The sequence below is a fragment of the Tenrec ecaudatus genome, chromosome 10 (assembly GCF_050624435.1).
Source record: "Tenrec ecaudatus isolate mTenEca1 chromosome 10, mTenEca1.hap1, whole genome shotgun sequence".
In the NCBI taxonomy this organism is placed as follows: Eukaryota; Metazoa; Chordata; class Mammalia; order Afrosoricida; family Tenrecidae; genus Tenrec; species Tenrec ecaudatus.
Genome location: NC_134539.1, coordinates 74,501,170 through 74,527,725, shown reverse-complemented (window position 1 = coordinate 74,527,725; position 26,556 = coordinate 74,501,170). Strand labels below are relative to the sequence as shown.

Here is a 26,556-nt window from a genome sequence, read left to right as displayed (position 1 = left end):
TAGTGTGGTCTAAGAAATAGGGCACCATTGAGAGCAAATGAAGCATGGGGTGTGGGAGAGGGGACACTTGATCTGATTTATGCCCTGGATGTGTCTGGCCTGCCTCTTCCCCATTTTCCATGTGATTGAGTGCCACAAACCAGAGCAGAAACAGGCAAAACCAGCTGGGTTTCCTTGTGGCAACCAGCCCCTGGGCTGTCAGACGCTCAAGGTTTGGTCCGTGCTGTGTTCATGCCCCTTCCTGGTCGCTCCCAGTCTAGAGCAAGACGCCATGGCGGTCAGCGGGGGCTGCTGGAGGACAGCGCAGGGAGGAGGGAGGCCGGTGGTGATGTATCTAGCAGGGGCTGCTGGGAAGATGGCTTTTCTGTTGTGAATGGCCTCTTGGGGTAGATATTGCGAGAGATGACGCATCTAGTACCATTAGGAAACACAGCTATAAATTAGGCTGCTCAGAGGCACGGGGCATGTAATAATTAAGTAATAAAAGTCACCACAGGGGTAAAAGAATCAGAAAACAAAGAAGCACTGTTGGTAGGTGTGCTGTGGGGCGCCCAGTGGAGAGGCTTCTGAGCACTAGTAGCATTTCAGAGCTCTTGTGCTTCTCCCACAGAGTCTCGGGGCAAGCTGGAAGGCCACAGGTGGGAAGAGGCAAGTCCCCAGGTAGGGCTGAGGCATGCTGTAGTGGGGGCATAGATATGGTGGGAGAGAGATGGGGGAAGGGTCAGGTCCCCTGCCAGCTCTGCATCTGACTTGGGAGCTCCATAGCAAGTGGCATTAGCCCGAGTAGAAGGTATAGTAGGGAAGGGTGAGGTCTGGGGCTAAAAGGGTTAAGTTGGTACCCAGTTCCAGCCCAATATGCATACTCACATTGTCAGAAATCCCAAATTTAAAAAAAAATGGGGACATGGAACTCTTAGCTGGTGGCATAGTGGGTTAGGTGTGAGCTACTAACCACAAGGTTGGCAGTTCAAAACCACCAGTCCCTCCATGAGAGAAAGATGAGGCTTTCTACTCCCATGAAGATTTACTATAGTCTCAGAAACCCAGGGGGTCAGTTCTACTCTGTCTTACTCTGACCCTTCACGAATTAGAACTGACTGGTTTGGAGTGAGTGTCTTGAGCTTTTATGGAAACTTTCCCAATGTTTACGTGTTAGAAACAATCTCCAAGTGCCCACGGCATGCCAAGCAAGACACGAAGCTGGAGGCTCCCAAGGTGCTGTCTCTGGCTCTGGCTGAATGATCTTGGAAGAGTCACCTGTCCTCATGGTACTTCCATTCCTCATTGCCTTGTCCATGAAATAAGAACAACACTGCCAGATGAGAGATGAGGCTTTCCTGGGATGAGGCGCCTTAGAAAATCAAGTCAAAGCTGTGGGGCTTCTACTCAAAGATGTCCCTGAACTCTTGCTCACACATGATTGGCCAAAATGAGAGATTCAGGGGGCAAAGAGCCTGGGGCTAAGAGCATCTCTAAGGCCTGACGGCTCAAAATGGGGTCCCTGGATGTGGCATCCCAGGCCCACTTCCGGTAGAATAATCTAGAACCTGCCTTTAAGAAGTATCTGATGGTCCCTGTACACAAAACACTTTGGGATATGCTGCTCTGAGGCTCTTCCCTCAATAAAAGACTCACAATTTTCAGTCACTCAGGAGAGCAGTTTCTACCAGTGTTTCCAACTATAGTTGTTGTGGTTGTTGTTGTCAGGTGCCATTCTGACTCATCGCGACCCTGTGCACAACAGAACAAACCCCCCACGCCCGGCCTTACACCGTCCTCACAATTGTTCCTGTGTTTGAGCCCATTGCTGCAGCCACGGGGCCACTCTATCTTTGAGTCTTCTCTGCTATGCGTCGCAACACTGCCACAGGGTCTTCACACTTTCCGTTCAGTGATTCGAAGATGATCAGTCCGTTCAGCTGCTGCCAACCTGATCTGTTCATTAGAAAGTCCCCCATCCGGAAATAAATCTATCTGTCTATATTTATAGGTTAAGTATTAAGGTGGCGGAAGGACCTTGGGCCTCTACTCAAACACTGCCTCAATGCATGAATACTTTATTTTATTAAATTGGAACTCTGTGATGCTCACTCTCCCGACACAACTGCTGGAGCCAAATGGGTGACCAAGTAAATGTGGTGAAGAAAGCTGATGGTGCTCGGCTATCAAAGAGATAGTGACTGGGGTCTTAAAGGCTTGAAGATAAACAAGCGGCCATCTAGCTCAGAAGCAACAAAGTCCACATGGAAGAACACACCAGCCTGTGTGATCGAGTGGTCCCGAAGGGATCAGTTACCAGGCATCAGAGAACAAAAAATCATATCATTGACTGCACACCTCCATGATAGGATCGCTGAAGACAAATGGGTGCATAAGCAAATGTGGTGAAGAAAGCTGATGGTACCCGGCTATCAAGAGAGATAGTGTCTGGGGTCTTAAAGGCTTGAAGGTGAATAAGTGGCCATCTAGCTCAGAAGCAAAAAGCCCACATGGAAGAAGCACACTGGCCAGTGTGATCACGAGGTGCCAAGGGACCAGGTATAAGGCATCATGCAAAAAAAAAAAGATATGTGTGTGAATATGTGTGTATATGTATATATATGTGTGTGTTTATGTATGTATATATATATATATATATGTACCATATTAAATGAAGGGGGAAGTGCAGAGTGGAGACCCAAGGCCCAAGTGTCGGCCAATGGAGATCCTCTCATAGAGGGGTTTAGGAGAGGAGATGGGTTAATTAGGGTGCGAGGTAGTACCGATGAAGAACACAGCTTTCCCCCAGATCCTGGATGCTTCCTCCCCCCAACTACCATGATCCGAATTCTACCTTGCAGGGCTGGATAGGGCAGAGGCTGTACACGGGTACATATGGGGGCTGGAGGTACAGGGAATCCAGGGTGGATAATACCTTCAGGACCAAGGGTGTGAGGGGCGATGCTGGGAGAGTGGAGGGTGAGTGGGTTGGAAAGGGGGAACTGATTACAAGGATCCACATGTGACCTCTTCCCTGGGAGAGGGATAGCAGAGAAGGGGGGGAGGGGAGACTCCGGATAGGGCAAGATATGACAAAATAACGATGTATAAATTACCAAGGGCACATGAGGGAGGGGGGAGAGGGGAGGGAGGGGAAAAAAAAAGAGGACCTGATGCAAAGGGCTTAAGTGGAGAGCAAATGCTTTGAGAATGATTGGGGCAGGGAATGTATGGATGTGCTTTATATAATTGATGTATGTATATGTATGGATTGTGATAAGAGTTGTATGAGTCCCTAATAAAATGTAAAAAAAGAAAAGAGGAGAAAAAAATGATTAGGGCAAAGAATGTACAGATGTGCTTTATACAATTGATGTATGTATATGTATGGACTGTGATAAGAGTTGTATGAGCCCCTAATAAATTATTTAAAAAAAAAAAAGAAAGTCCCCATCCACCTCCTGCCTCTTCTCTCTTGGCAGTTGCTGATGAACTTTGCCTAGATCCATGATTTCATTACCAACCCCACCCCCCAAACTCACTGCCACTGAGTTGATGCTCACTCATAGCGACCCCATAGGACAAGGTAGAAATGCCCCATGGGTTTCTGAGCCTGTAACTCTTCACAGGACTAGAAAGCCCCACCGTCTTCCCTTGGTGCAGCCGGTGGTTTCAAACTGCTGACCTGATTAGCAGCCCAAAGCATAGCCACCATCCCCGCCCCTTGATTCTCTCATTCCTTCTGCATTGATTGGTCCTGTGTAGAACTTTCTCCCATCATCTATTTGCTTACCCTGAAATACAGTTACAGTGCAGTGAATTAATATGGTTCTTCTAGCTATTGGCTCGCATGCAATGATGGGATGGGACTATGCAAATAGCCCTTTCGTCCCACCAAAGTGATTGGATAGCCTGCTAATAACACAAATAAGTGCATGCAACCCTTTGAGCAGCAATGTAGGTGGAATCCTGATGAGGGGATTGGTCAGTTTTTCCATCCCACTGAAGCTTAACAGGAGAGCCGATCTCAGGGCAGAGAGGGATCCTCACTACCATCGAGAAAGAAGAGCCAGGAGTGGGGAATCCCACTCAGACCCCAAGACAGGTCGAGCTGCAATCCCGGAGAAGCCATGAGACATCAGGGAAATGACAGCAGCAGGCCCGTGTTGGGATGAAGGAGGTGCAGTGGGCAGGTCAATCCGTGGAGCAGGAGTGCCTCCAGGCGGGAGATTTCCTGGATGAGTCGGGGTGCCTCCGGGCACTTGTTGGTGGAACTAAAGGACTTTGTGACACTTGCCTGAGCAGGGCAGAAGCCAGTCCAAAAGGAGCTTCTCCCAGGCACAGAGAGGATCTTGTCTTCTGAGGGGTGAGTGCAAGGCCCAGGCCCATGCGGGACCTGGAGGCAGAGGCCTGGCTGGAGGCCTGGCTGCAGGAGAAGCTGTGCTGCCTGAAGAGCTGCATCTTGAGTAGAAGCCGTGACCTCCCTAATGACCTCTGTAACTGAGGACGGCCCGTGGCCATTGCAGCAAATTGGCAAGTCCAGCAGAGAAGCCCTGGAGAGGACCGTGGGAGGGAGGGGCAGCTGACGTTGGATTTGGTCAGAGAGAGGTTGGAGGGTAGAGGTCGATCGAACTCGGGCTCACAGGCATCAACCTTGGGCTAATGTTGATATTGATTCTCCTCCCCACGTCTGAGGTCAAGTGAGGTCAGATACCACACCATCGCGCTTTCAGCGCTTGGTGCAGGAGAGGCCGGAAGATGCTTGGTTCTCGAATTTTAAGATAATAGTTGAGTGACTTAGCAACTTGCAAGCTGACCAAGAATGGTCTCCTGTCTTTCTCTCAGAGTGTATCTCGTGTGTGTGTGTGTGTGTGTGTGTGTGTGTGTGTGTGTGTGTGATGAATTTCAGTCTATGGCCAGTAGGGGCCCCTTCAGGTTGACCCATGTTCGAATTCCATGACTTCCAGTACCCTCTGATGACTTCCTTGTTCCTGGCACGGGGGCCTTTCAGGAGGAGGGAATCAGCCAGTTCTTCACTGAATCCTGGTTCCTTTTAGTGGAGAAGGACACTTAGGGATCATCGTCTGAGCACTGGGTGATGGGGGGAGGGGTACTCATTGCTATTGGGTTGTGATTGCTACTAGGCTTTCTGAGTGAACAAAAATCGATTTCCATATATATTATATATATGGAATATTTTATATATATATATATATATATAAATTAGAACTCAGCCCTTGATGAGTTCCAACCACTAACGATTCCAACAGCACACTTAACCCCTGTGCCACCAGGATCCCCTCTCATTAGCAATCATATACACATGGAAATACTTACAGTTCATACTTACAGTTCAAATTGAAGATTAAAGTTTAAAAGCTTTTTTTCATGTCTTTAATTTTATATTTGCATTTTTTTCTTATGCTGAAAATATTGTGTCCTCATGGCATTTACATAATTTCCCACTTGCTTTACCCTGAATATATAAACATTTGACTATGGGTTAGTCTGGGTAGACTAGAGAAACAAATCCAGAGACACTCATATGGGTGTAAGAAAGATTTTTATCTCAAAGAGCAATTGTAGACTGAGAAAACATCCCAGCCCAGTCCAGATCAAGTCCATAAGTCCATTATTAGTCCATATGTCCGATACTAGTCCATAAATTCCACTCCAGACTCACGCAGCACATGCAATGATGTCAAGGGCAGGCTGATCACAGGCCAATGGGTGAAAGTCTTGCGGATCCAGTGGCAGTGGAAGCATCTCAGTGCTGGCTGCCATCAGCGTGGCTCCACGTGGCTTGTCAACAGGAAGGTGAAGCAGAGAGAGAGAGAGAGAGAGAGAGAGAGAGAGAGTCCCACCTTCAGGGAGGAAGAGGCCATGACCTGTCTTCATGACGCCTCATGATTAGGCCACGCCCACAAGGAGACCTCTTCAGGCTGTGACCTGACTGACAGACTAGACTCCACCCCTTCATTATTTTATCAAGTTGGCATGAAGTTGTGTAACTACCACAGGCTACTGACCTAAAGGCTGGTGGTTCAAATTTACTCAGTAGTGCCATGGAATTAAGGCCTGGCATTCTACTCTCATAGGCTTATAGCCATTGATGATTCCATGGAGAACAGTTCTACTCTGAAATAAAGAAGTGTTACAAGAAATTGGAATTGACTCAGTGGAAAGGAGTTTGGTTTTGGTTGGGTATAGATATAAAATTTTCAAAATAAGTTATTTAACAACTTTTCAGCAGTAAAATGTTTGACAGGGAAATTATTCCATTTATAATGTCATGTGAAAGAATAAAATACCTAGAAATCATTTTAACCAGGGATGTGAGGGACTTATACAATAGAAATTATGAAACGCTGCTGGAAGAGGTTTAAGAAGACATACAAATGCAAAGATGTTCTGTGTTTATAGATTGGAAACCAATATTGTGAAGATGTCACTACTACCCAAAGTGATCTGTACCTTTAAGGCATTAATTAAAATTCCAACCGCCTTCTGTACAGAAATGGAAAATCCAATGCTCAACTTTAAATGGAGCGGTGAGCGGTCCCCCACAGCCACAGCGCTGTTTCAATAAAAGGACCAAGTGTGACGGGAAGACTTGCCCTTCCTGGTTCTGAGCCACATCACACAGCGACAGTCATCAGAACAGCTTAGGACTGGTGGAACTGTAGACACACGGACCAGAGGAATGGAATTGAGAGCCCAGAAGTAAACGCACATCCCTAGGGTCAACTGATTTTGGCCAGGGGTTCAAAGTCTATTGGTGGGGGAAAGAAGAGTCTCTTGAATAAATAAGCCCCAAACGCATTGCCATTGAGGCAGTTCTGCCCCACAGGGTCTCCAGAGGGTAGTCCTCATGGAGACAGGTCGCAGAGTCGTTCCTGTGGAGCCCCTGGTGAGTTCCAATTGCTGACTTTCCAGTTAGCACTCAGCACTTCCCCGCTGTGCCACCAGCACCCCCTCTCCTCAGCACAATCAGAGAAATGCAGATCAAAGCCCAGCGAGAGCCCATTTCACTGCCCCGAGGACAGGACAGTCAAGATAAAAATCAGTCAGTCAATAAAATAACACCTTTTGGCAAGAGCAGGGAAACTAGGAATTCTTATCCATTCCTGATGGAAAAACAGCGAGGCGGTTCTTAAAATCCCTAAACCTGGAATGCCCTCAGGGACCAGCAAGCCCACGCTGAGCTATGCAACTACAGACCTGTAGGCAGAGACTCACACGGAGACTCACGCACCAGTGTCCACTGTCCAACGGGGACAGCAGCCTCGACCCCCACCAGCGGGTAGGAGGATAGCAAAAACGTGGGGGTACAATCCACAGCCAGTAAGAGCTATCAAGACTTGAAACATACCACGCTCTGGGTGGCACTTGAAGACGTGATGCTGAGTGAAGTAGGCCCACCACGGAAGGGCAGATTGGGTAGGATCTTGCTGTTTAGACGAAATAGACAGAGCCAGACAAATGTAGAGTCAAACGGATTCGTGACTGGGGACGGGCTCGCGATGAATCGGAATTGACCTGATCCCAGTGAGTTTTCACTTGTTTGGTTTTGCTTCTGAGGGCCAGGAAGGAGTTGGAGAGGGTAGTTGCTTATGGCGTGCTGAGTCTGGGTTTATGATGATAGAAACAGGCAGGGCTGCCAGGCTGCTGAGTGTCCTTGTTACCAGCAAGTCGGGTGGCCGATCTATTTACAAAAGAGGAGCTGCTGAGGTTAATGCTACGTAACTAGAAACCACATGAGATTTGACTTCTTGGCTTAGAGCTGCGGTTTCTCAACCTTTGGTGGTTGAACGACTCTTTCACAGGGGTCGCCCGATTCAAAACTGTAGCAAAATGACAGTGATGAAGTAGCAACGAAAATAATTTTATGGTTGGGGGGGGGGTCACCACAACATGAGGAACTGTATTGAAGTGTCGCGGCATTAGGAAGTTTGAGAACCAGTGGTTTAGAGATTTTTTTATGTTTCAAATACTGGTATTATCTTCAGCAAACACCACTGAGTGCAACGTTAGATTTCTTCATGCTCTTTTCCTCCTCAGGCACTATCACACTCGGAACATTCTGCCCAGATCTCTTTTAAAGTCACTTAAGATAATTCTCTGTATGGTGTGGTCACCTGGGAGGAATCCCTGAAAAATCCACGGTGGGGCCAGCCTTGTGACTGAGTGGGTCTGTTGGTTAGGACTGCCTCCTCACTGCTTTGGGACTTGAATACTGTTAGTCGCCATCCACAGGGCTCCAAATCCTGCCAACCCCATACCCAACAGAAAGAAACTCTGCCTGGTCCTGTACCATCTTCAGAATCTTTGGGATGATCAAGCCCATGGCTGTGGCGAGGGTGTATTTTCAGTGCCTCCCAACCTAGAAGGCTTAGAGTCAGAGTGTCCTGTGGGTGATGCACAGGCTGTTCACTGGCTCCTTTTCAGAAGTAGATTGCCAGGCCTTTCTTCCTCGTCAGCCTTGGTTTGGAAGTATCACTGAAACCTGCTTACTGGTGCCATAGCTGCCAGAATCATAGCAACAAGAAAGCCGTCACAGGATGACACACCGAGAAGGGCACCCACTGAAACGTGCTGCCAGGGGGCCGGGCACATACCATACTAAACACATAAGTGCCCGTGGAACTGCAGGCTCCTTGGCCACAAGATTGGCCCCAGCCCCAGCCCTTGCAGGTGCAAAAGAAGGTTTACTGACTGACTGGGGAGGGTGCTGCCCTCTGCTCCTTGCCCAGCTTTGGAGGTTTGTCCCGCAGCCCCCGCCCTCCTCGTGCACAGTAGGGTGAGCACCAGATGGTGGGTAACGTTGGCTTTCCCAAGTCCTCAAACCCTGTCTGGACTTCCCTCTAGGCCTTCGACCCCCTTCTTTGACCTGCTGCAGCACCGGTACCAGCAGCTGTGGGTTCAGGAGCAGAAGGCCACGCAGACAGCCATAAAGTTGGAGAAAAAGCACAAGGTAAACAAAATACTCGCTCCCGGGTGGCAAATTGTCGGGGAGGAAGAGAAGGGAAGCGTGACTCAGGCAAAGCTCTGCTTGCCATGTGCAGATGTTGGCCCTGGGTGGGGTAGGGAGGCACCGCATTGTTTCTTGTTCTGCTAACCAGGTGTCAGAGAACCTTAAAGCTGCAAAGGATCTTGGTGATTATCAGATGCGCAGTCCCCAGTTTTAGCCCAGAGTGTGTAAGGGACTGGCCGGCCTGGCTCCTCCTCCAGCAAGTCGGCCCCCAGAGCCTCCAAGGCAGAATTAGAATCCAACTTTCCTGGTTCCTGCCCGTCGCCTCTTTCCATCAAATCTCTTCATGGTTTCAAGCCAAGCAAACCCACTGGCATCCATTAGGTCCCACCTCCTAGTGACTCCCTCTCAGGAGCCCTGGTAGTGGGGTCATTAAGTGTTGGGCTGAGATCTGCAAGGTCAGCAGTTCAAAACCCCCAGCCCCTCGGAGAAAGACAGGGCTTTCAACTCCTGGAAAGAGTTACAGTCTTGGGCGCTCACCGGGGGCAAGTCTACCTTGTCTTCCAGGGTCACTGTGAGTCAACATCGACTTCCTGGCAGTGAGGGTGAGTTTCATTGTTTTGGAGTGACTTTCTCAAAGGTTTCTGAGACTGCGAGTCACAGTTGGAGAAGACAGCCTCATCGTCTCCCTGTGAGCAGCTGATGGCTCTGGACTTCCACGTGTAGTTAGCAGCCCAGCCCCTGAGCCCTGGTCTAGATGGAAATCCTCCCTGTTTCATCTACAAAAATAAGTAAATAAGGGAAAGCTAGGGGATGGTTTTAAAGAACACGTTCTATGTCACAATCTAGGAGCATGTTCTGTGCAAAGGGACACGTAGACCCCACACAACCTCACATGGGTCAGAGTAGACTCGGGGTGCATAGAACTTCCTTTCCTCATTTTCAGTCTAACCCTAGGAGCACTTACTTTTGTTGTTGAGAACAGATGGAAAAATACACACCAATTCAATAGTTGTTGTTGTCAGGACCCTCCAGTCGGTTCCAACTCGGAGCATCCCCGGTCCTGCGCCGTCCTCACGGCTGTGGTTCCAATTCCAGCTCATTGCTGCAGCCACTGTGTCCAGCCAGCTCATCAAGACTCGCCTTGGCTGCACTGCCCGTCTGCTTTCCCAAGCATGACGTCCTTTCCCAAGGGCTGGTCCAAGTATGTGAAACAAATTCCTGCCACCCTCGCTCCTAAGGAGGCTTCTGGATGCATGTCCTCCAAGATGGATTTGTTGGTTGGTTGGTGTTTTCCGGCAGCCCACAGTACCACATCAGCACCCCCATCCTAAAGCATCCACGCGTCTTTGGTCGTCCTTATTTGATGTCCAACTTGCACACGCGATCGAAAAATACCATGGCTTGGGTCAGGACTACTTTAGTTCTCAAAGCAACATCCTTGCTTGTCAACATCTTAAAGAAGTCTTGTGCAGCAGATTTACCCAGTGCAATGCATCATGGATCTCTGGACTGCTACTTCCATGAGCACTGAGTGCGGAGCCAAGACAGAGGGAACCCTGGCGACTTCTGTCTTTCCTCCGTTGCTACCCGCACCACTAAGTGACACTGGTGATGGTCTTCCAGTCGTGCAACATCCTCGCTCTCCTTTTCTGAATTGCTCCTCCCTCATTACCGTGAAGTCGCTGCCCACTGAGGTTTCTAGCTAGCCTTTCCATTTGCTGCTTTCAGTTTGATCCAGCGTGGCTCTTTTACCAGCATAGTGCACGAGGCACATGTTTCTCACTAGTTAAGCTAAACTGTGCCTTGACTTTAAGAAGATTTCGGGACATGTCTTGGTTTAAGCTATAAAGATGATCTCAGGGCAAGAGTTTCACAGGTTCATTCAGCCTCCATGGCTCTAGTAAATCTGGAGTCATTTGGAATTCTGTTCCTCATTTCTGCCCCTCTGATCAGCGGTCTCCTGTGGAAACCTTGATCAGAATGTTCGGTGATGGTAGCCGGGCACCCTTCATTTCTTCTGGTCTCATGACAGAGGAAGCAGTTGTTCATGGAGGCCATTAGACATAGAGTTCATACCCTCCCTCATTACTGATTCTCCTTCTTCCTCTGTGACTCCAGGTCAACAGAAACCACTCATTGTGCTCTGGATGGTCACTTGCAAGCTTTTAAGATCCCAGGCACTGTGTCATGAACTAGGAGGTAGAACAGAGGCGCTTAACATGTCAGCAAGCCAAGTAACTGGAATGTCCCGTGAAATCATGACTGTAACCCTCAAAACCCAGAACTAAATCCCATGAGGTTTGGGGCGGTTCACAATTAACCTCAGCAGCTACTCTTTGGGGTTGGTGTTGCAAATATGTCTATATCTAACACCCAACTTTCATCAATTCAACTTTTTACAGATGTATAATTTATGCATAGCAATTACTTCCATCAACCCTACCCTTGGTCAATATGATCTTTCCATCATCGGTAACCCCCTTTACCTCTCCCTCCCCTGGCAACCACTAATAAACACATCAGAAACTAGACATTTGTCTTTTCTTGGCTTTTTCCGTATGTTAGGTCATACAATAGGCTTCCTTTTGTGATGGGCCGATTCGCTCAGCATCCCGTCGTTAAGCCCATCATGGCGCCAGGCTCCATTTCTCCTGCTGGCTGAGTGGCATTCCCTTGGGTGTGTCACATTTGGCAAATCCACTTCTCAGTTGACGGGCTTTTAGATCCTTCCCGCCTTGTAGCTGCTGGGCTCCACAGGGTTGTCAATGACTGATTGTTCAGATAGATCACCAGACCTTTCTTCTGAGGCACCTCTGGGTGGTGTCGAACCACCAGCTTTTCCGTTAGCCGCTAGAACTGCTAGCTGTTGGGGCCAGGTGGGAGCTCTGTGCGTTAGCTGTGCCTCTTGAAAGCCGGTGAGGTAAGGATGAAACCTCCATTTTCCAAGCGTGGACGTTGAGGCTTGCACAGGTGGGACCATGCATGAAATCTGAGCTGAATTCTGACCCACTTCACATCGGTGTCGGCTCCACTAGGCCACCAATGCCAACGACTAATAATACACATCATTAGTGACTGGCAGGAAGTCAGCCAGCAAGATTTTTTTTTAAGCTGGAAAAAACATCATTAGCGGCTCATGTGCATTGCTATGCACATTTGAAAATACCAAAAGACTCAGAAATACAGACTTTCTGAGAGCTCCGGTTAGCCTCCTTTCCAGGAGCTCCAAGTTGATGATTGTCAAACGAAGATTTGCTCAGTGTTCACTGAGTGCTTCATAGATGACACGAAGGGCGTGGCTTCAGTGTCTCCGGTGTCACAATCCCCGCAGCCGCAAGCCATGCTCTGTGCCAAGTACCCGGGTGAGCACACCCGCTACATCTAGTCCTTCCAGAAACTCCATGAGCCTGCCGGGACACCACTGCAATTTGCTTTCTCTTTATTTGGGGAAACTGAGACTCAGAGTCATTTGGTGACTTGCCAAAAGCATCGGAGCCACGCCTAGACCCAGGTGTGTCCCACCTCAGAGTCCAGGGTCTTCTGAAGGCCAGGTTCTCCACCCTGCTGACTGTGGGAGACCTCAGCAAGTCCAGACTCGGACAGCACCCGCTGTATCGGAAAAGGCTTGCCAGGATTCCTGGTGGTCTCCTCGGTCTTCCTGGTGCACCAGACGAGGCGCTGTGGGAGGGAGGGCCTGAGGGCTCCCCAGGCCCGTGGCTGGGTGCAGAGGCCTCCCCGGGCTATCCTCAACATCTCTAACCCACGTCGACGTCAGCTGTCAGTGGGGTCCGGAGACTGGCTCATTAAAGAGCAGAGCGCCGTAATAACATTTTACAGGCAGCCCATGACTAGTTTATTCGTTAATGGCTCTAGCAAGAGTCAGTTTGCGACGGTAATGACCAGTTTCAGAGGGAGCGTTGCCATTACAAACTGTTTTATAGCTCAATATGACAGCCATGTTTTTTAATTAGCAGCTATTTCATGACAGCGGGAGAGGGTCACGGGAATCCCAGCCTCCCAAAACAGGGTTTCCAACTCTAGGACATGATCCTGTTGAGAGCTTCTCTCTTGTAACCGAGTGTCCCACGGGCAGCTGTTGGGAGCGCCTCCACCCCAAACACCGGGGCAGATAGGGACTGGCCCCAGCCAGGTGGCCCACCCAGGAGAAGCCTCCCTCTTCCGTTAGATGCCCAGGTTTAGGATGGCAGACACTTTTCAGCACGTGGATTGACGCCATGGCTGCCACAGTGGCTCAAGGCTGAGCGCGATGGTGACGATGGTGCGGGACCAACAGTGTGTCCCCCTGCTGTACGGAGATCGCTGGGCGTCCCAGCGAACTCGCCAGGCTCTCCACAGCAACTGGGAACCTCAGTCAAAGACAAGACGCGAGTGCCCAAACTCCATTCTAGAAAGCAGAGAGGAGAAACTGACCCTCCCACACACTCAGCGAGGTGAAGATTATGGATGACTAGCATGGATCCATAAAAGGGGCTCCGTGGGGGCTCAGGGTGGACTGTGGCATTTGTGGACGTGCTTTCATGGAGGCGTTACATGGGGGGGGGGGTGGAGGGCACCGGAAGTTTATCTGGCTCTCTCGCTCCTGCCCCTCGGAGAACAACTACTGGAAGGAGAGAGCAAATGACACCCAATCGGCACTGCAGGCAGACCTGGTTGAGTGGGCCCTGACACGTACACAATCGGGGGTTCCGTGTAAGACAGAGTAGATAAGAGCATATGAGTATTACAGTTGGTGCAAAACCACACCACCCACCAATCCCACTGCAGTGGACCCTGTTCTGCCTCCAGGGTAGACAGCCTCACCTTGGGTGTGGTTGAATGGCCAGCCTTGTGGTTATCATTCTAATACCTACCCAGAGTCATCAGGGCTCCTTTATGAAAATGTAGGGCCTGTGGGGATGACCAGGGGCCTGCCAGGGCCTCAGGAGGATTCTCTGCAGTTAAGGAGCCCCAGCGCTCAAGGAACCTCCGCACAGAAATCCCACCTAGACAAAGACAAGCAGCAGACTGCCCAGCACGTTTATTGCAGACATTTATCGAGCCTGGCTCCAGGCCCCAAAGACCCAACTCAACTTGTAGCCCTTGACCCCAAGGTGCTGCCACACTAAGGACAGTGTGAGACAAGCAGGGAGAAGGGAGGGGCGCTGGGCGGGCAGGGGTATGTGCATGGGGATCAGAAGGCCAGGGTCAAACCCTCATTCCACCGCTTAAAGCTGGGGGCCTGTGTTAGGCCAGGTTGACCAGAGAAACAAATCTGGGGATACTTCGATGTGTGTACCAGAGAGCTTTATATCAAGAAATAATTATGTATCAACAAAACAGCCCAGATCAAGTCCATAAGTTCAATATTATCCCATAAGTCCAATATTAACCCACGAATTCCTCTTCAGGCGCACGCAGCACATGCAATGATGCCAAATGCAGGAAGAGCATGGGCCGGTGGGTGGAGAGTCCTGTGGGTCAGTGGTGGCGGAAGCATCTCCAGGGCTCTGGCTGCCATCAGCGTGGCTCCATTTTGCTTGTCAACTGGAAGGTGAAACAGAGAGAGAGTGCGTGTGTCCCACCTCCAGGGAGGAAGAGAGGCATCAGAAGGCCGTGCCCATAAGGAGGCAGTAGGCTGTGACCTGATTGACAGGCTAGACGCCACCCCTTCATTCTTATTTGTCAAGTTGACATGCACCGGTGTGACTACCGCAGGACCTTTAGGACAGTGTTCTACCCCTGAGCCTTGTTTGTTTGGTGTCCCATCTCTAAAATAGGGGTGGCATGCAAGCGGTGCGTTCTAGGGTACCTGGACGGTGCAAGCAGGTGACTGTTCTGAAACTAACCCAAAGGCTGGAGGTTCAAATCCTCCTAGAGCAGCGGTCCTCACCTGTGTTTCACACGGGTCACCTGATTCATAACAGTAGCAAAATGACAGTGATGAAGTAGCCACGAAAATAATGTTATGGTTGGGGGTCTCCACCATATGAAGAACTGTATGAAAGGGTCTCGGCACTAGGAAGGTTGAGACCCACTGACCTAGAGGCTCCCGGGGAGAAAGCCTGGTGATCTGTGTCTGAAACAGAGGCCATGGAAAGCCCTCTGAAGCACAGTTCACCATCCGTCGGAACGGGCCTGCCCGCAGCTGCTACATCACAGAATGTATATCTGAGGGAGTCCTCAGGATGCTAGGTGTATTGGTGGGATCCTTGGGGCTATGTGGCTGCTTTGCACCCCACTCTGCCCATAGAAGCCACACGCATCCCGCCCCCCCCCCCAACCCAGCTGCTTTTCCCTGTTTGCACAGCTCAATGCTGGGGCTCCCAGGTTAGCGTCTCCAGTGCTCCCCTAACTGCCTGTGTGGTTTCTCCAGCTGGTATCCAACAAGCGTCTCAACTGGTGACAAATCCAGAGCCAAACTCCCGATTCCCACCTCCTGAACTTACCCTGCTGCCATCTTTCCCAACTCAGCAACTCCTTTTCCAGTTATGTGGGCCCAGATCCCCAGGTCAGCACCTGCCTCTCTTTCTCTGTGTCCCAGTTTCCAGGCCTCAGCAATTCTAGGACCGGACCACGTCCCATGTCCCACTGCCACGTCTTCCCTGGAATCCAAGCCACCGTCACCTCCTGTTTTAACTGTTTGTGGCAGTGCTGCTTGCCTCCTTGACCTGGTCCACCTTGCTGTAACCCCTGATGTCACTCACAGTCGTGGGAGCATTCCAGAACCTAAATCAGATCCTAAATGAGGTCATGGCCCCACTCTGCCATCCCAAGGCACCCAGATAATTCCAGAACAGTCCTTACTGGGCACTCCAAGGCTCACCTTAGTCTGGCCCCTTCAGCTTCTGTGATCCCCTCTTCTGGCCTCCCTGTGCCTGAAACACACAGACTACTTCTACCCAGGGCCTTTGAGCTTGTTGCTCTCCCAGGAATACTCTCTTCCCCAAATCCCACTGACCCTTCCTCCATTGTGTTAGACTGGGTTGATTAGAGAAACCAGGGCAGAGACACTAATGTATGTGTAAGAGAGAGCTTTATATCAAAGAGCAATTGTATATTGAGAAAACACCCCAGCCCAGTCAGAGCAAGTCCATAAGTTTGCTATCAGTCAGTTTCCCTTATACTAGTCCATACTGGGACTCTTTAGACTCACGCAGCACATGCAACGATGCCAAATACAGGAAGATCACAGAACTGTGGGCGGAAAGTCCTGTGGGTCCAATGAGGGTGGAAGCCTCTCCAGGGCTCTGCCTGCCATCAGCGTGACTCCATGTGACTTGTCAACAGGAATGCGTCACTGAGAGGGGAGCTGTTTATTCCGTTGCACCTCCACATGAGGTCATCAAGCTGTGGCCTGATTGACAGGCTAGACTCCACCTCTTAATACCCTCAAGTTGACAGGAGATTATGTAACTACCACATCCACCATTCGCGCTCTCTCTCCTCTAATGTCACCTTCTCTGATCTCTGGCTCTGTCACCCCTGACCGCTTACCTGCCTTTAGGTTAGTTTTGTTCTGTGCTTATCACTACCTGGCATTTTAAAAGTACGGTCATGTGCCAATCGGGTCTGTTCAGGTGATGGCCAACCACATGTATGTCCAGGGTCCACTACGGTTATAACATAGTTCAGAAATCCTGATTGGAAAGTGGAACATGGTGATTGCAATAATTCCCTGCATACAAGACGTGTGTCTTACATCTCGGTGTACAAAGTTATTGTGTGGTCAGGCATAAGGTACAGTCTATCTCATAACCTGTATACAAGGAAGCTTCAAAAAGTTCACGGAAGAATGTAATGAAAAGAGAATGGAATTTTCCCACAGACTTTTTGAAGCTCTTGTATATATCTTGTGTGTGAGAGAAAGACGTGGGTAAATGACTCTACAGAGGAAATTGGTTTTCCACTCAACAACTGATGCACTTTTTGCTTTGTGACATGGATGGCAAGCCCTGTGACATAGTAAGCAGCACTCTTCCCGTATCCTCCCATATGCCCCGTTTCCATTCACGGCCCCATCCTCATTCAGTGTCCTTAGCCTTACCCCGGACCCACGCTGCCCTTGGGAGCTCACCGGGCTGCAAGCCTCTCTGGCGTGACTGCTCATCTGGTAGGCCTGAAAGGGGCGCAGTCACAAGTGTGAGTTCATCTCCATGCTTTAAGGTCACAGTGTTATCAAGAGCTCCACCCGTCTCTCTCAGGCAAGTAAGCCTGGGCTGTTTTATGATTCCGAGTTCTGTGCCACATTTGTTGCTCACTACATCCGGGACTTCTACTGTTGTCTCTTTCCGAGTAGCCAGCAGCGGCAGCTGGGCACTATCTAGTCCTTCTGGTCTCAGTGTTATGAAGGTCCGAGTTCACGTGGCCCGCTCGACCTTTGCACTAATTACTTCCACACTGCTTTGATTTCCTTCCCTCTTCTTGGCCCAGATGGGGAGAGAGGCCAATAGCTGCTCTTTAGAGGGCTTCTCACAAGCTTGTTAGGCCCCACGGTAGACTGTAGAACATTCTGGGCTATTATGTCCATTGATCCCAGTGTCTCCCCAGACTATGGTCCTAAGACCCCAGAAGCATATGTGTCTTGAAATACAAGGAGGTACCCACTCCCCCCAAAAAACAAACAAACAAGCAAACAGAAAAAAGCTCTGCTGGGCGGAGCTCTTGTAGTGCACATTTTTCCAGCTTGGGAAGCATCTAGCCGCTCTCTCTGAGTTAGTGCACCCAGTGGCATCACCTGGAAAAGTTTTCTCTGACACAGTGAATCTTCTTGTAAAAGCAGCTTTGCTCAAACCTCGTCTTTTGTGATTGTCGATTTAAGAGAATAGTGTGCAGCTGTGAAATTTTGTTTCCAGCTTGGGAAAAATGCCGCAGAAACTATTGAGATATTGAACACAGCTTACCAGGACAGTGCTATGGGAAAAACTCAAGTGTACGAGTGGTTTTCTTGGTTCACAGAGGTGAAATGTCACACACAAAAAGTGCAATGTCAATGAGGAGAGTCGCTGTGAAATTTGTGCCTCAGATTCTGACTGACCAGCAGAAAGAGCATCGGCTGGAGACATGCCGTGCTTTGAAAGGACAGCTCTGAAGAGACCCAGACTTTCCCCCCACCCCAAGGTCATTACTGGTGACGAGACACGGTGCTGAAAGCAAACATCAGTCAAGACAGTGGAAGACACCATTGTCACCTCACCCTCAAAAAAGTTCCTCAAGTGAAATGAGAGATCCAGACCAGACTCATGTGTTTTTCTGATGTGAGGGGCACAGTGCATTTGGAATTCATACCACCAGGTCAGACTGCTAATCGAGCTTTCTGTTTAGAGGTTCTGAAACGATTGCATAACAGTATACAACAAAAAAGACCTGATTTGTGGCAGACGGGGGACTGGTTTTTCTACCAGGACAGTGCACCTGCTCATGCAACCATCTCAGTGCTCCAGTTTTGGTCAAAAAACACCATGCCTCTCTTGCCCCATGTGCCTTACTCACCTGGTCTCACTCTGTGTGATTTCTTTTTGTTTCCACGAATGAAAAGAGACATGAAAAGACTGCAATTTGATGACATAAAAGAGGTGAAGAAAAAAAAAACGAGGAAGGTGCTGTCAGCCATCCAAAGAGATGAGTTTGAAAAATGTTTCCAAGAATGGAATTGCAGATTTGACAAATGTATTACGTGTCATGGAGAGTGCTTTGAAGGTGATAAGGTTGTTTTTTAAATACCTAACTTTGAAAAAAAAATCTGTTTTGGGGGTACCCCTCATATGTCATGATAATTGGTTATGTTACTGATTTATGTGTACCGTACACCGTACAGTCCAGCTACGAGGTTTACCACTATCAGTGTATGCTCCCGTGAAAAGGCAGCAGCATCCAATCTTGTGTACTGAGCATCTCTTGAGCATTGTGTTAGCGTTCTGTTTAATTTTCTTTCAAAAATATCACCACGAAGTGCATCATGGCTCTCGAATGCAGCAAAGCCGTGCTAGAGGTAGTGAGCAGCAGCAAGAAGCAGAGAGAAGCGTCCGTTTGGATGGGAAGCCGGAGGTTATTAAAGAACACAGAGGTGGAAAAGCAGCCAATGTGATAGCTGGCAATTTAGGCCTGTCACACTGACAATCACAGTGGCTTGCAAACACAAATTTAAAAATTCTTCACGCTGTTAAAGGATTGACTCCCTTCAATGATCCAGGGCTCACGAGTAAAGGGACTCTCTGTCAGATATAGAAAACTTGCTAATGACCCTCTCAGTGTACCAGTAACCCACCAGGCAGCAGGGCTCCTGGGTAAAGTCGGGGTCCGTGAAAAAGAAGCAGCCCCTCAAGGAGCTGGATTGGCACAGTGGCAGCCACAGTGAGCTCAAGCATACCAATCGTGAGGATGGCACAGACCGGGCACTATTTCCTACCATAGTACGTAGGGTCGTTATGAGTTGGAACCAACTGGATGGCACCTAATAACAAGATACTGGCCCAGGGCCCAAGGGCGTGCAACTCGGGGACTATGCGCTATTGTAGGAGCCCTGGTGGTGGTGTGGGCACTCACCGGGCTGCGATCCACATAGTTGGCAGTTTGAAACCACCAGCAGCTCCTTGTGAAAGAGACTCCTGTAAACAGTTACCATCTCTGAAACCGGTCGCTATGAGTCAGCATTGACTGGATGGCCGTGGTCCCATATTATTATTATTTTAGATCATTTTATTGGGGGCTCGTACAATTCTTATCACAAGCCATCCATCCATCCATTGTGTCAAGCACATGTGTACATCTGTTGCCATCATCATTCTCGGTGCCGTATTATTATCATTGGGGCAATCAGCAAGCCCTGTAAGACGGAGAAACCCGTGAGGACAGCCCTCCCCTCCCTGTCCTTGGTCCCTTCCCACACCTCCTCTCACAGCTGCACATCCTCCTTGTGTTGCTGGGGTATCCATGCCTTCGCCCTTGTCAGCACCGGGTCTCAGCGCCAGCGCTTCATTCCAAGGCTCTCAGCGTAAGCAAGGGCGAACCTCACAAGGATCAAGGCGGGGCTGGAGGGTGAAGGGCATTGTGCAACATCAGGATTTGGTCTCAATCAATAAGGAGACAGGAGACCCTGGAACTCACGGACTGCAGAACTCTGTTACGGACCTGCTGGTATCTGTGGGGGTGCAGTAGGTTAAGTAAGCATTGGGCTGCTAATCCAAAGGTCTGTAGTTCAAAGCCACCAGCCACTCCGTGGGGGGAAGAGGAGGCATTTTGCTCCCGTAAAGATTTATAGCTTCAGAAACAGATTGTGATGGCGATTCTACAAATACTGCTTGCTAGGACGGAACCGTTCAGCGGGAGGATGTCTGGATTATGCCCTAGTGAAAAAATAGTTTGGGAAAAAGAGATTGACAGCTTCGGAAACCCTATGGCGCATGGCTGCTTTGCCGCATGGGGTGCTAGGAGGAGCTAGTCAATGGCCGGTGGGTTTGGGCATCTGTTAGTGGGCACAGGGCATGCAGTTAATCGGAAGGGGCAGGATGCCCTCCATAAGCCTCTGAAATCCCACCCCACAGACAGACACCCTGCCCTGGGCTCTGAGCTGCACCCCTAACTCCCCTCCTCCAAAGAAGTCCTCCTGCTCCTGGGGGATGATGGCATTTCGCCAACTCATGCATCTCGTCACAGGAGCCCTCCGGAGTCCTTAGCACCCCTAGGCAATGTGCTAGGCGCAGGGTGCCTGAGACGCTGTCCCTGCTCTCAAAAGCGCAGTCAGCTATGTGTTCTAGGGTCACCAGAGGCAGGAGCAGTGGCCGGGGCGAGGGCAGGAGGCAGAGTGGCCTTCAGGTCTGTTGCATCAAAGTGCCCAGCTCTCCGTCCTGCGTCCGTCCGTCCCTCCCGGCGTGGGCCCCCCGGAACCAGGCGAACTGTCTTTCTCTGGCCTGCAGGTGATCCTCGGGAAGCTGTATGAGACGCGGAGCTGTCAGCTGAGGAAGTACAAGCCACCAGTGAAGCTGGACGCTCTCTGGCACATGCCTCACTTCCAGAAGGTCAGACCCCACCTCCACATGCCCCGTCCTGCAGCCAGGGCAGGAAGTCAACCTGCTCTCCTCCTGCCAGTTCCATGGTGGAGTTACGTGAGCTTCTAATCATGCGTTCATTTTGACCCGACACTATCATGATCCCAATTCTACCTTATAAATCTGGTTAGACCAGAGGATGCACAGTGGTGCAGATGGAACTAGAAACACAGGGAATCCAGGACAGATGATCCCCTCATGACTAGTGGTGACAGTGGTGATACTGGGAGGGAGGGAGGAAGGGGGGGCTAGAAAGGGGGAACCGATTACAAGGATCTACATATAACCTCCTCCCTGGGGAACAGACAACAGAAAAGTGGGTGAAGGGAGACATTGGGCAGTGTAAGATATGAGAAAATAATAGTTTATAAATTATCAAGGGTTCATGAGGGAAGTGGGAGAGGGGAGGGAGGGGGTAAAAAAAAAGAAAAATGAGGAGCTGATTCCAGGGGCCCATGCATAAGGCGAATGAGTGTTTTGAGAATGATGAGGACAATGAAAGTATACGTTTGCTTTACATAATTGACGTCTGTATGGATTGTGATAAGAGTTGTAGGAGCCCCAATACAATGATTTAAAAAGCAGCGTGAGAGCTCCGAGGGTGGATGTTGTGCAGAGGAAGGGAAATGAGAAAACGGGACAGTGGCTCCCAGATGAAAGGGGGCTGAGCTTTTCTGTGTGGCCACAAGGGACATGCCCGACCGCCAGGCTGACAGCTGCACAAACAGCGCTCCTGGCCAGCGCGGACGCGGTGCTGTGTTGCGCTGAACTGCGATTTAGGCAATGCAGGGGACGGTGCCTTCCTGAGACTAATGCACTCGAACAAGCAGCCGCGCTCGCGGGAGAAACTGCTTTGGCCATGTCACCCACCCGCCCTGATGGGCCTCTCTGTCAGCATGTGCCGGTGGCCACGCGCCTCGCTGCCTGTCCGCCCGCAGGGCCGAGACCTCGGAGCACACGCGGCGTGTCCAGGGAAGAACATGACGGAGCACTCTTCTGGAAGTGGACCCTCCCTGTCAGCTTCTCTAACGCTCTGACTTCCGGCTTTTCTCAGGGTGCTGCCTCCCGCTGCCTTGCGTCACCTCCCTTCCTCACTCTGCAGTTTCCTCCCGCTGCCTCCTCCTGGCCTTTGCTGCCCCCGTTGCTCCTTTCTCTCTCATTCCCCGGATGTCCATGGGGCATCTGCATCCAGGGATCCTGCTCGAGGGAGGACCAGGACCACGCAAGTACTCACCTGGTGCGCTGCTCTGTGGCATCGACTCTGGACCCCACACAGGACGAAACGACAGGAAACAAAACGCAACAAAAACGCACTGCCGTCGGGTCTGTTCTGGCCCATGGCGACACTATCGGGTGGAGGAGAGCTGCCCCTGGGGGTTTCCGAGACTGTAACTCTTCATGGGAGCGGAAAGCCTCATCTTTCTCTTCCATTTACAGCCAACCCCACAGCTTTATGCAAGCCAAAGGTCAGAGGAGGATGCAGGCAGAGCATCCCCCAACAGAGCAGGACAGGGGCCTTCTGTCGCTGCACTCCTGGGGGGCACCGATACTTCCGTGTTGGAGGCCCCTTGTTTCACACACCTGTGCAGCTTCTCGGGGCCTGGGCCATTGCATGCGCTCCCGTGCACACACGAATTAATGAGCTTCTATTTTCAAAAGCGAGAGTTTGACTAGCTTCCCGGGGGCCGCTCCCTGTCCTCAGGTGGGGGCTCTAAGCAACACGAAGGAAGCAATGACCACCTTTTATTTGGGACCAGGCGGAGCAAGCATGATCATCCCCCTTGGATGGCTGAGCATTGGAGTGGTGTGTGACTGCCTTGCCAAGCGAATGGCTGGGTCTGGGCTGTGACTTCGTGCGACGTCAGGGCCCAAGCTTGTGGGTGCTGCTCACGGTGAATCACAGGATATGAGAATGTGGGTAAAAATGCAAGCTCCTGTGTGCACGGGGGGTCGTCATCTGTTCTGAGGATGCTCACCCCCCACTTCTCAGGATTCCTGGAGGTAGAGGGGAGTGAGGACTTAGGTGAGACTCCTGAAACAGGGATGGCCCCTGGGCATCATCCTGTATGGTTCAGCAGAGATCCTCAGGTCCCCAGAGCGCTGCCTATCGGGGAAAGAACACCAGTGTGTTTGTGGAATCCTTGCTGTGAGCCAGAACCCCGGGTGGCATAGTGGGCTACCCTTGGCGCTGCCGACTGCAAGGCCTGGGCTCCAAACCCACAGCCACTCTTAAGGAGAGAGGAGGTTTGTTCCCTTAAAGCGTTGCCGCCTCAGAAAGCCCGGGGGCCGTTCTACCCTGTCCCGTAGGGTTGCCATGCGTCGGCAGTAGCTTGATGGTGGTGAGTTTAGAGTGATGCTTGGTTTCACTGTGTGCCAAGGAGCCCTGATGGTGCCAGGGGTCGGCAAGGTTGGTAGTCTGATACCTGCCAGGCGCGCCTCAGGAGCAAGAGGAGGCTGTGTGCACCTGTGCAAAGGTACCGTCTGGGAAGCACATGGTCTTGAGGGAAGACTGCAGCCGGAATGCTTCTGAACAGCAAGCATGGTGAGACTGGCTCTCGGATCCTTGGGGCACAACAGCCAGAGAGACCAGCCTCTGGGAAGAAGGTCGTATTTAGTAAAGTAGCAGGACCGAGAACACGAAGAAGATGCTGGACATGATGGGTCGACACCGGGGCTCAGCACTGGGCTGCAACAGAACAGCCGTGAGGATGGCGCCAGACCCGGCGGCGTTTCCTTCTGCCATACTCAGGGTTGTTCTGAGATGGAACTGATTCTGACAGCACCTAACCACAGGGGCCACGCGCTGGACATGCATCACCTGGCGGGTGTGACATACCCATTCTACTGACGTGGGAACGAAGGCCCAGAGCGGTGCAGGAACATGCTTGGCCAGGAGGGGACTCCCAGGTTCAATGTGGGCTGCCCAGCCCCTAGGCTGGTCTGTGATGCCGCCTAAGGACGCCTTCTCTGACCACTCAGCTCCCCACAACAGGCCCCCACTTTATCAAGGGCCCCCTTCCCCTTCGTGACATTTTCCTGCCCTGAAATTCTTCACTCTGGTGTGCAAGCCGTCGTCCCACTTCCTGTTTCCCCCAGGGCCGAGCACCCAGGAGGTGATCAGAGATGTTTGGGAGGAAAGATTTCCCAGGGCAGCCCGGACTGCAGGAGGGATTTACACGTCCCTGCACTGAACTACTGAAAGCCCCCTGGCTCATCCGCCAGACTCCAGCACCCACAGCTTGGGCCTGAGCCTGGCTCCTCCTCTGGCCAGGCTGTAGAGCAGCAAGTGGGGGGGCAGCCTGATCAAAGCCCCAGGAGGGTCTTTGTCTGTGCCTCACCCCTACAGATCCGCCTGCCCCGCCTTCTCATCAACCCCCTCACCCCACTATGTAGGGAAAAGGCGCTTCCAAAATAGTTGAACCTGTCAGGGTGATGGATCGCCTAAATGGACTCTCCCGCTCACGAACAGATGTCGACGCTGAACTCTGTCAGAAATAATTAAACACCTTTCACACGGAAAAGCAGCAGGCAGGGCGAGAGGCCGCCACTCGGCTGGGTCCGCGTGCACGCGAGCAAGCTGGCTTCCTGCACCGGCACCGCCCGCCACCAGGGGGGGAACCCACCGCACTGCCCCAGGACCTCCAGGGTCCCTTGCACTGTCCCTCGCGGACAGACTGAGGCCTAGAGGAGAAGGACGTGCTCTCTTTCTGGTCCACAGGACTTGCAGCAGCCAAGGAGAGGCCAGGGCCTGAGATGGAGGGAGAGAAAAAGGGAGGGAGGCTCCACTGACTGCTGGCAAGTGCCCCCTGCCAGCAGAGAGACCTGGCCCAACCCTCCCGGGGCCTCAGTTTCCACATCTGAAAATGAGGGCGTGGCAGTCGCTTCTCTTCCAGCCAGACCTCTATCATTCTGACTCACCGCTCACAGACATGCCTGCGGTGGGGGTGTCTGTCCGGGAGGGGTGATGGCGCACACCCTTTTCTGTGCCTCATTTGGGGCCAGCCGAGCACTCAGGTCTCCCAGCCACCGAAGGAAGTGGCACTTGGGTTTGGGCTGTCGGTCTCTGAGCTGCCAGCTTGGATATCTCCAAGGCCTTCTCTGGGGTGTGATGGAGCTCAGGGGATGGAGAGAAGCCCATCTGGCTGGTCCTGCGCTGATTCCAGGGTCAGCCTGACCTGTGTCACACAGAACTCTGCCACCGTCTTCCAGTCAGGTGGCTGCCTCTGAGCCCAGTGGTGAGATCGGAGGCCCAGTTTTCTGTGAAATGGGTGAATGCCCATTCCCTGCAGGGTGCAGAAAGGATTCAATGAGATGTGTGTAAGAGGGTTAGCAGCGTCTGCTCCCTGCTGCCCAGCTGCTGGGGCAGAGGTCAAGGTGAGCATTCACTCACAAGCCTTGTCATTGTGTCCCTGTGTGCTGGCCGGCCCGGTCCTGGAGGTCGGGGGTAACGCGGAGCGCTGCTGCCCTGTTGCTGGCGGCTGTGCGCCTGGGGTGGGTGGGCAGGGAGCGTTTGGAGACACGCCACTCCACATATCCAGTGCTCCCAGATGGGAAGTGGTCTTGAGAGACCAAGCTTAGCTGGTCCCACAGCCCAAGTTTGTGGTGTGGGCGTGACCCGGCCACGTTAAACAGGACCACAGCCCAGGCTGGCCCTCGGTGTTCGTGTCCTCAGACTCATGGAACCGAGTACCACAAAGTATGTGGCTTATCAGAACAGAAACGGGTTGTCTTACATCGCTGTGGTCCTTGTGCTGTGTCAACTCCTAGTGAGCCTGTGAGCAGCAGAGTGAAGCGTGGCTCAGTCTCCCCTTCTCCTGGAGTCCACAGTAGCCTAGGAGTCTGACCTCAGGGCACTGGCAGAGCCAGCCTCTCTCCAAAGGTTCTGGGGGATGATGCGACTGGTCTCCCCAAGTTTCTGGTCACCCCAGGCGCTTTTGAATCTGTGGCTGCATCTCCATATAACTGCCCTTCCTCTCTCTGCCTGTGGCCTTTTCTCTTCTCTAAGGAAGCCACTCCGTTTGGATTTGGACCTTGTTTCCAAGCCAGACCACATTGACTGGTGCCCAGGGTTAGGACTTCCACATGGCTTTCTGGGGGACCCAGTTTCATTGATAACACCTACCCTGTTCGCAGGCCTTCTGCAGAAGCCTTCTCGGGGCTCTCTGCCAGCAGACTCCAACCCCACCCCACCCCACCCCCACACACCGGCCCAGCACAGCAGCACGGTCCTATTTCAAGCCTGTTGTCCATGCTTGCCCAGAGCACTCCTTTCTGCTCTCAGAGGGTCTCAGTCTGAACCACACACACTATGACCAGCCATAAAGAAGGACTGCTAGTGACATCTGCCCAAGATGGGTCTGCTTGACAGCTGAAGACAGCGCCAATACATAACACCAGTAACACCGTGACAGGCCACCTGCAACCAGACAACGGCTTCGGCACATGCTGGTAGACTCACACAGCGCTGACAGTAATGACTTTGACCTGTACTCACGGCTACTTCACTGGCAGAATGCTGGGTGGGAAACACTGGTTGCCTGTGTGGTGTGACCTCCCTGG

General features: G+C 51.4%; 1 protein-coding gene across 1 annotated transcript in view; it reads left to right on the top strand.

Moving 5' to 3' along the window:
* The window catches only part of CFAP77 (cilia and flagella associated protein 77), a 172,306-nt gene that overhangs the window by 114,597 nt on the left and 31,153 nt on the right, over positions 1-26,556 (top strand). The window contains exons 4-5 of the mRNA XM_075559552.1: positions 8,848-8,953; positions 20,866-20,967. Coding sequence (XP_075415667.1) covers positions 8,848-8,953; positions 20,866-20,967 — 208 coding nt within the window. The remainder of the gene's footprint in view (positions 1-8,847; positions 8,954-20,865; positions 20,968-26,556) is intronic.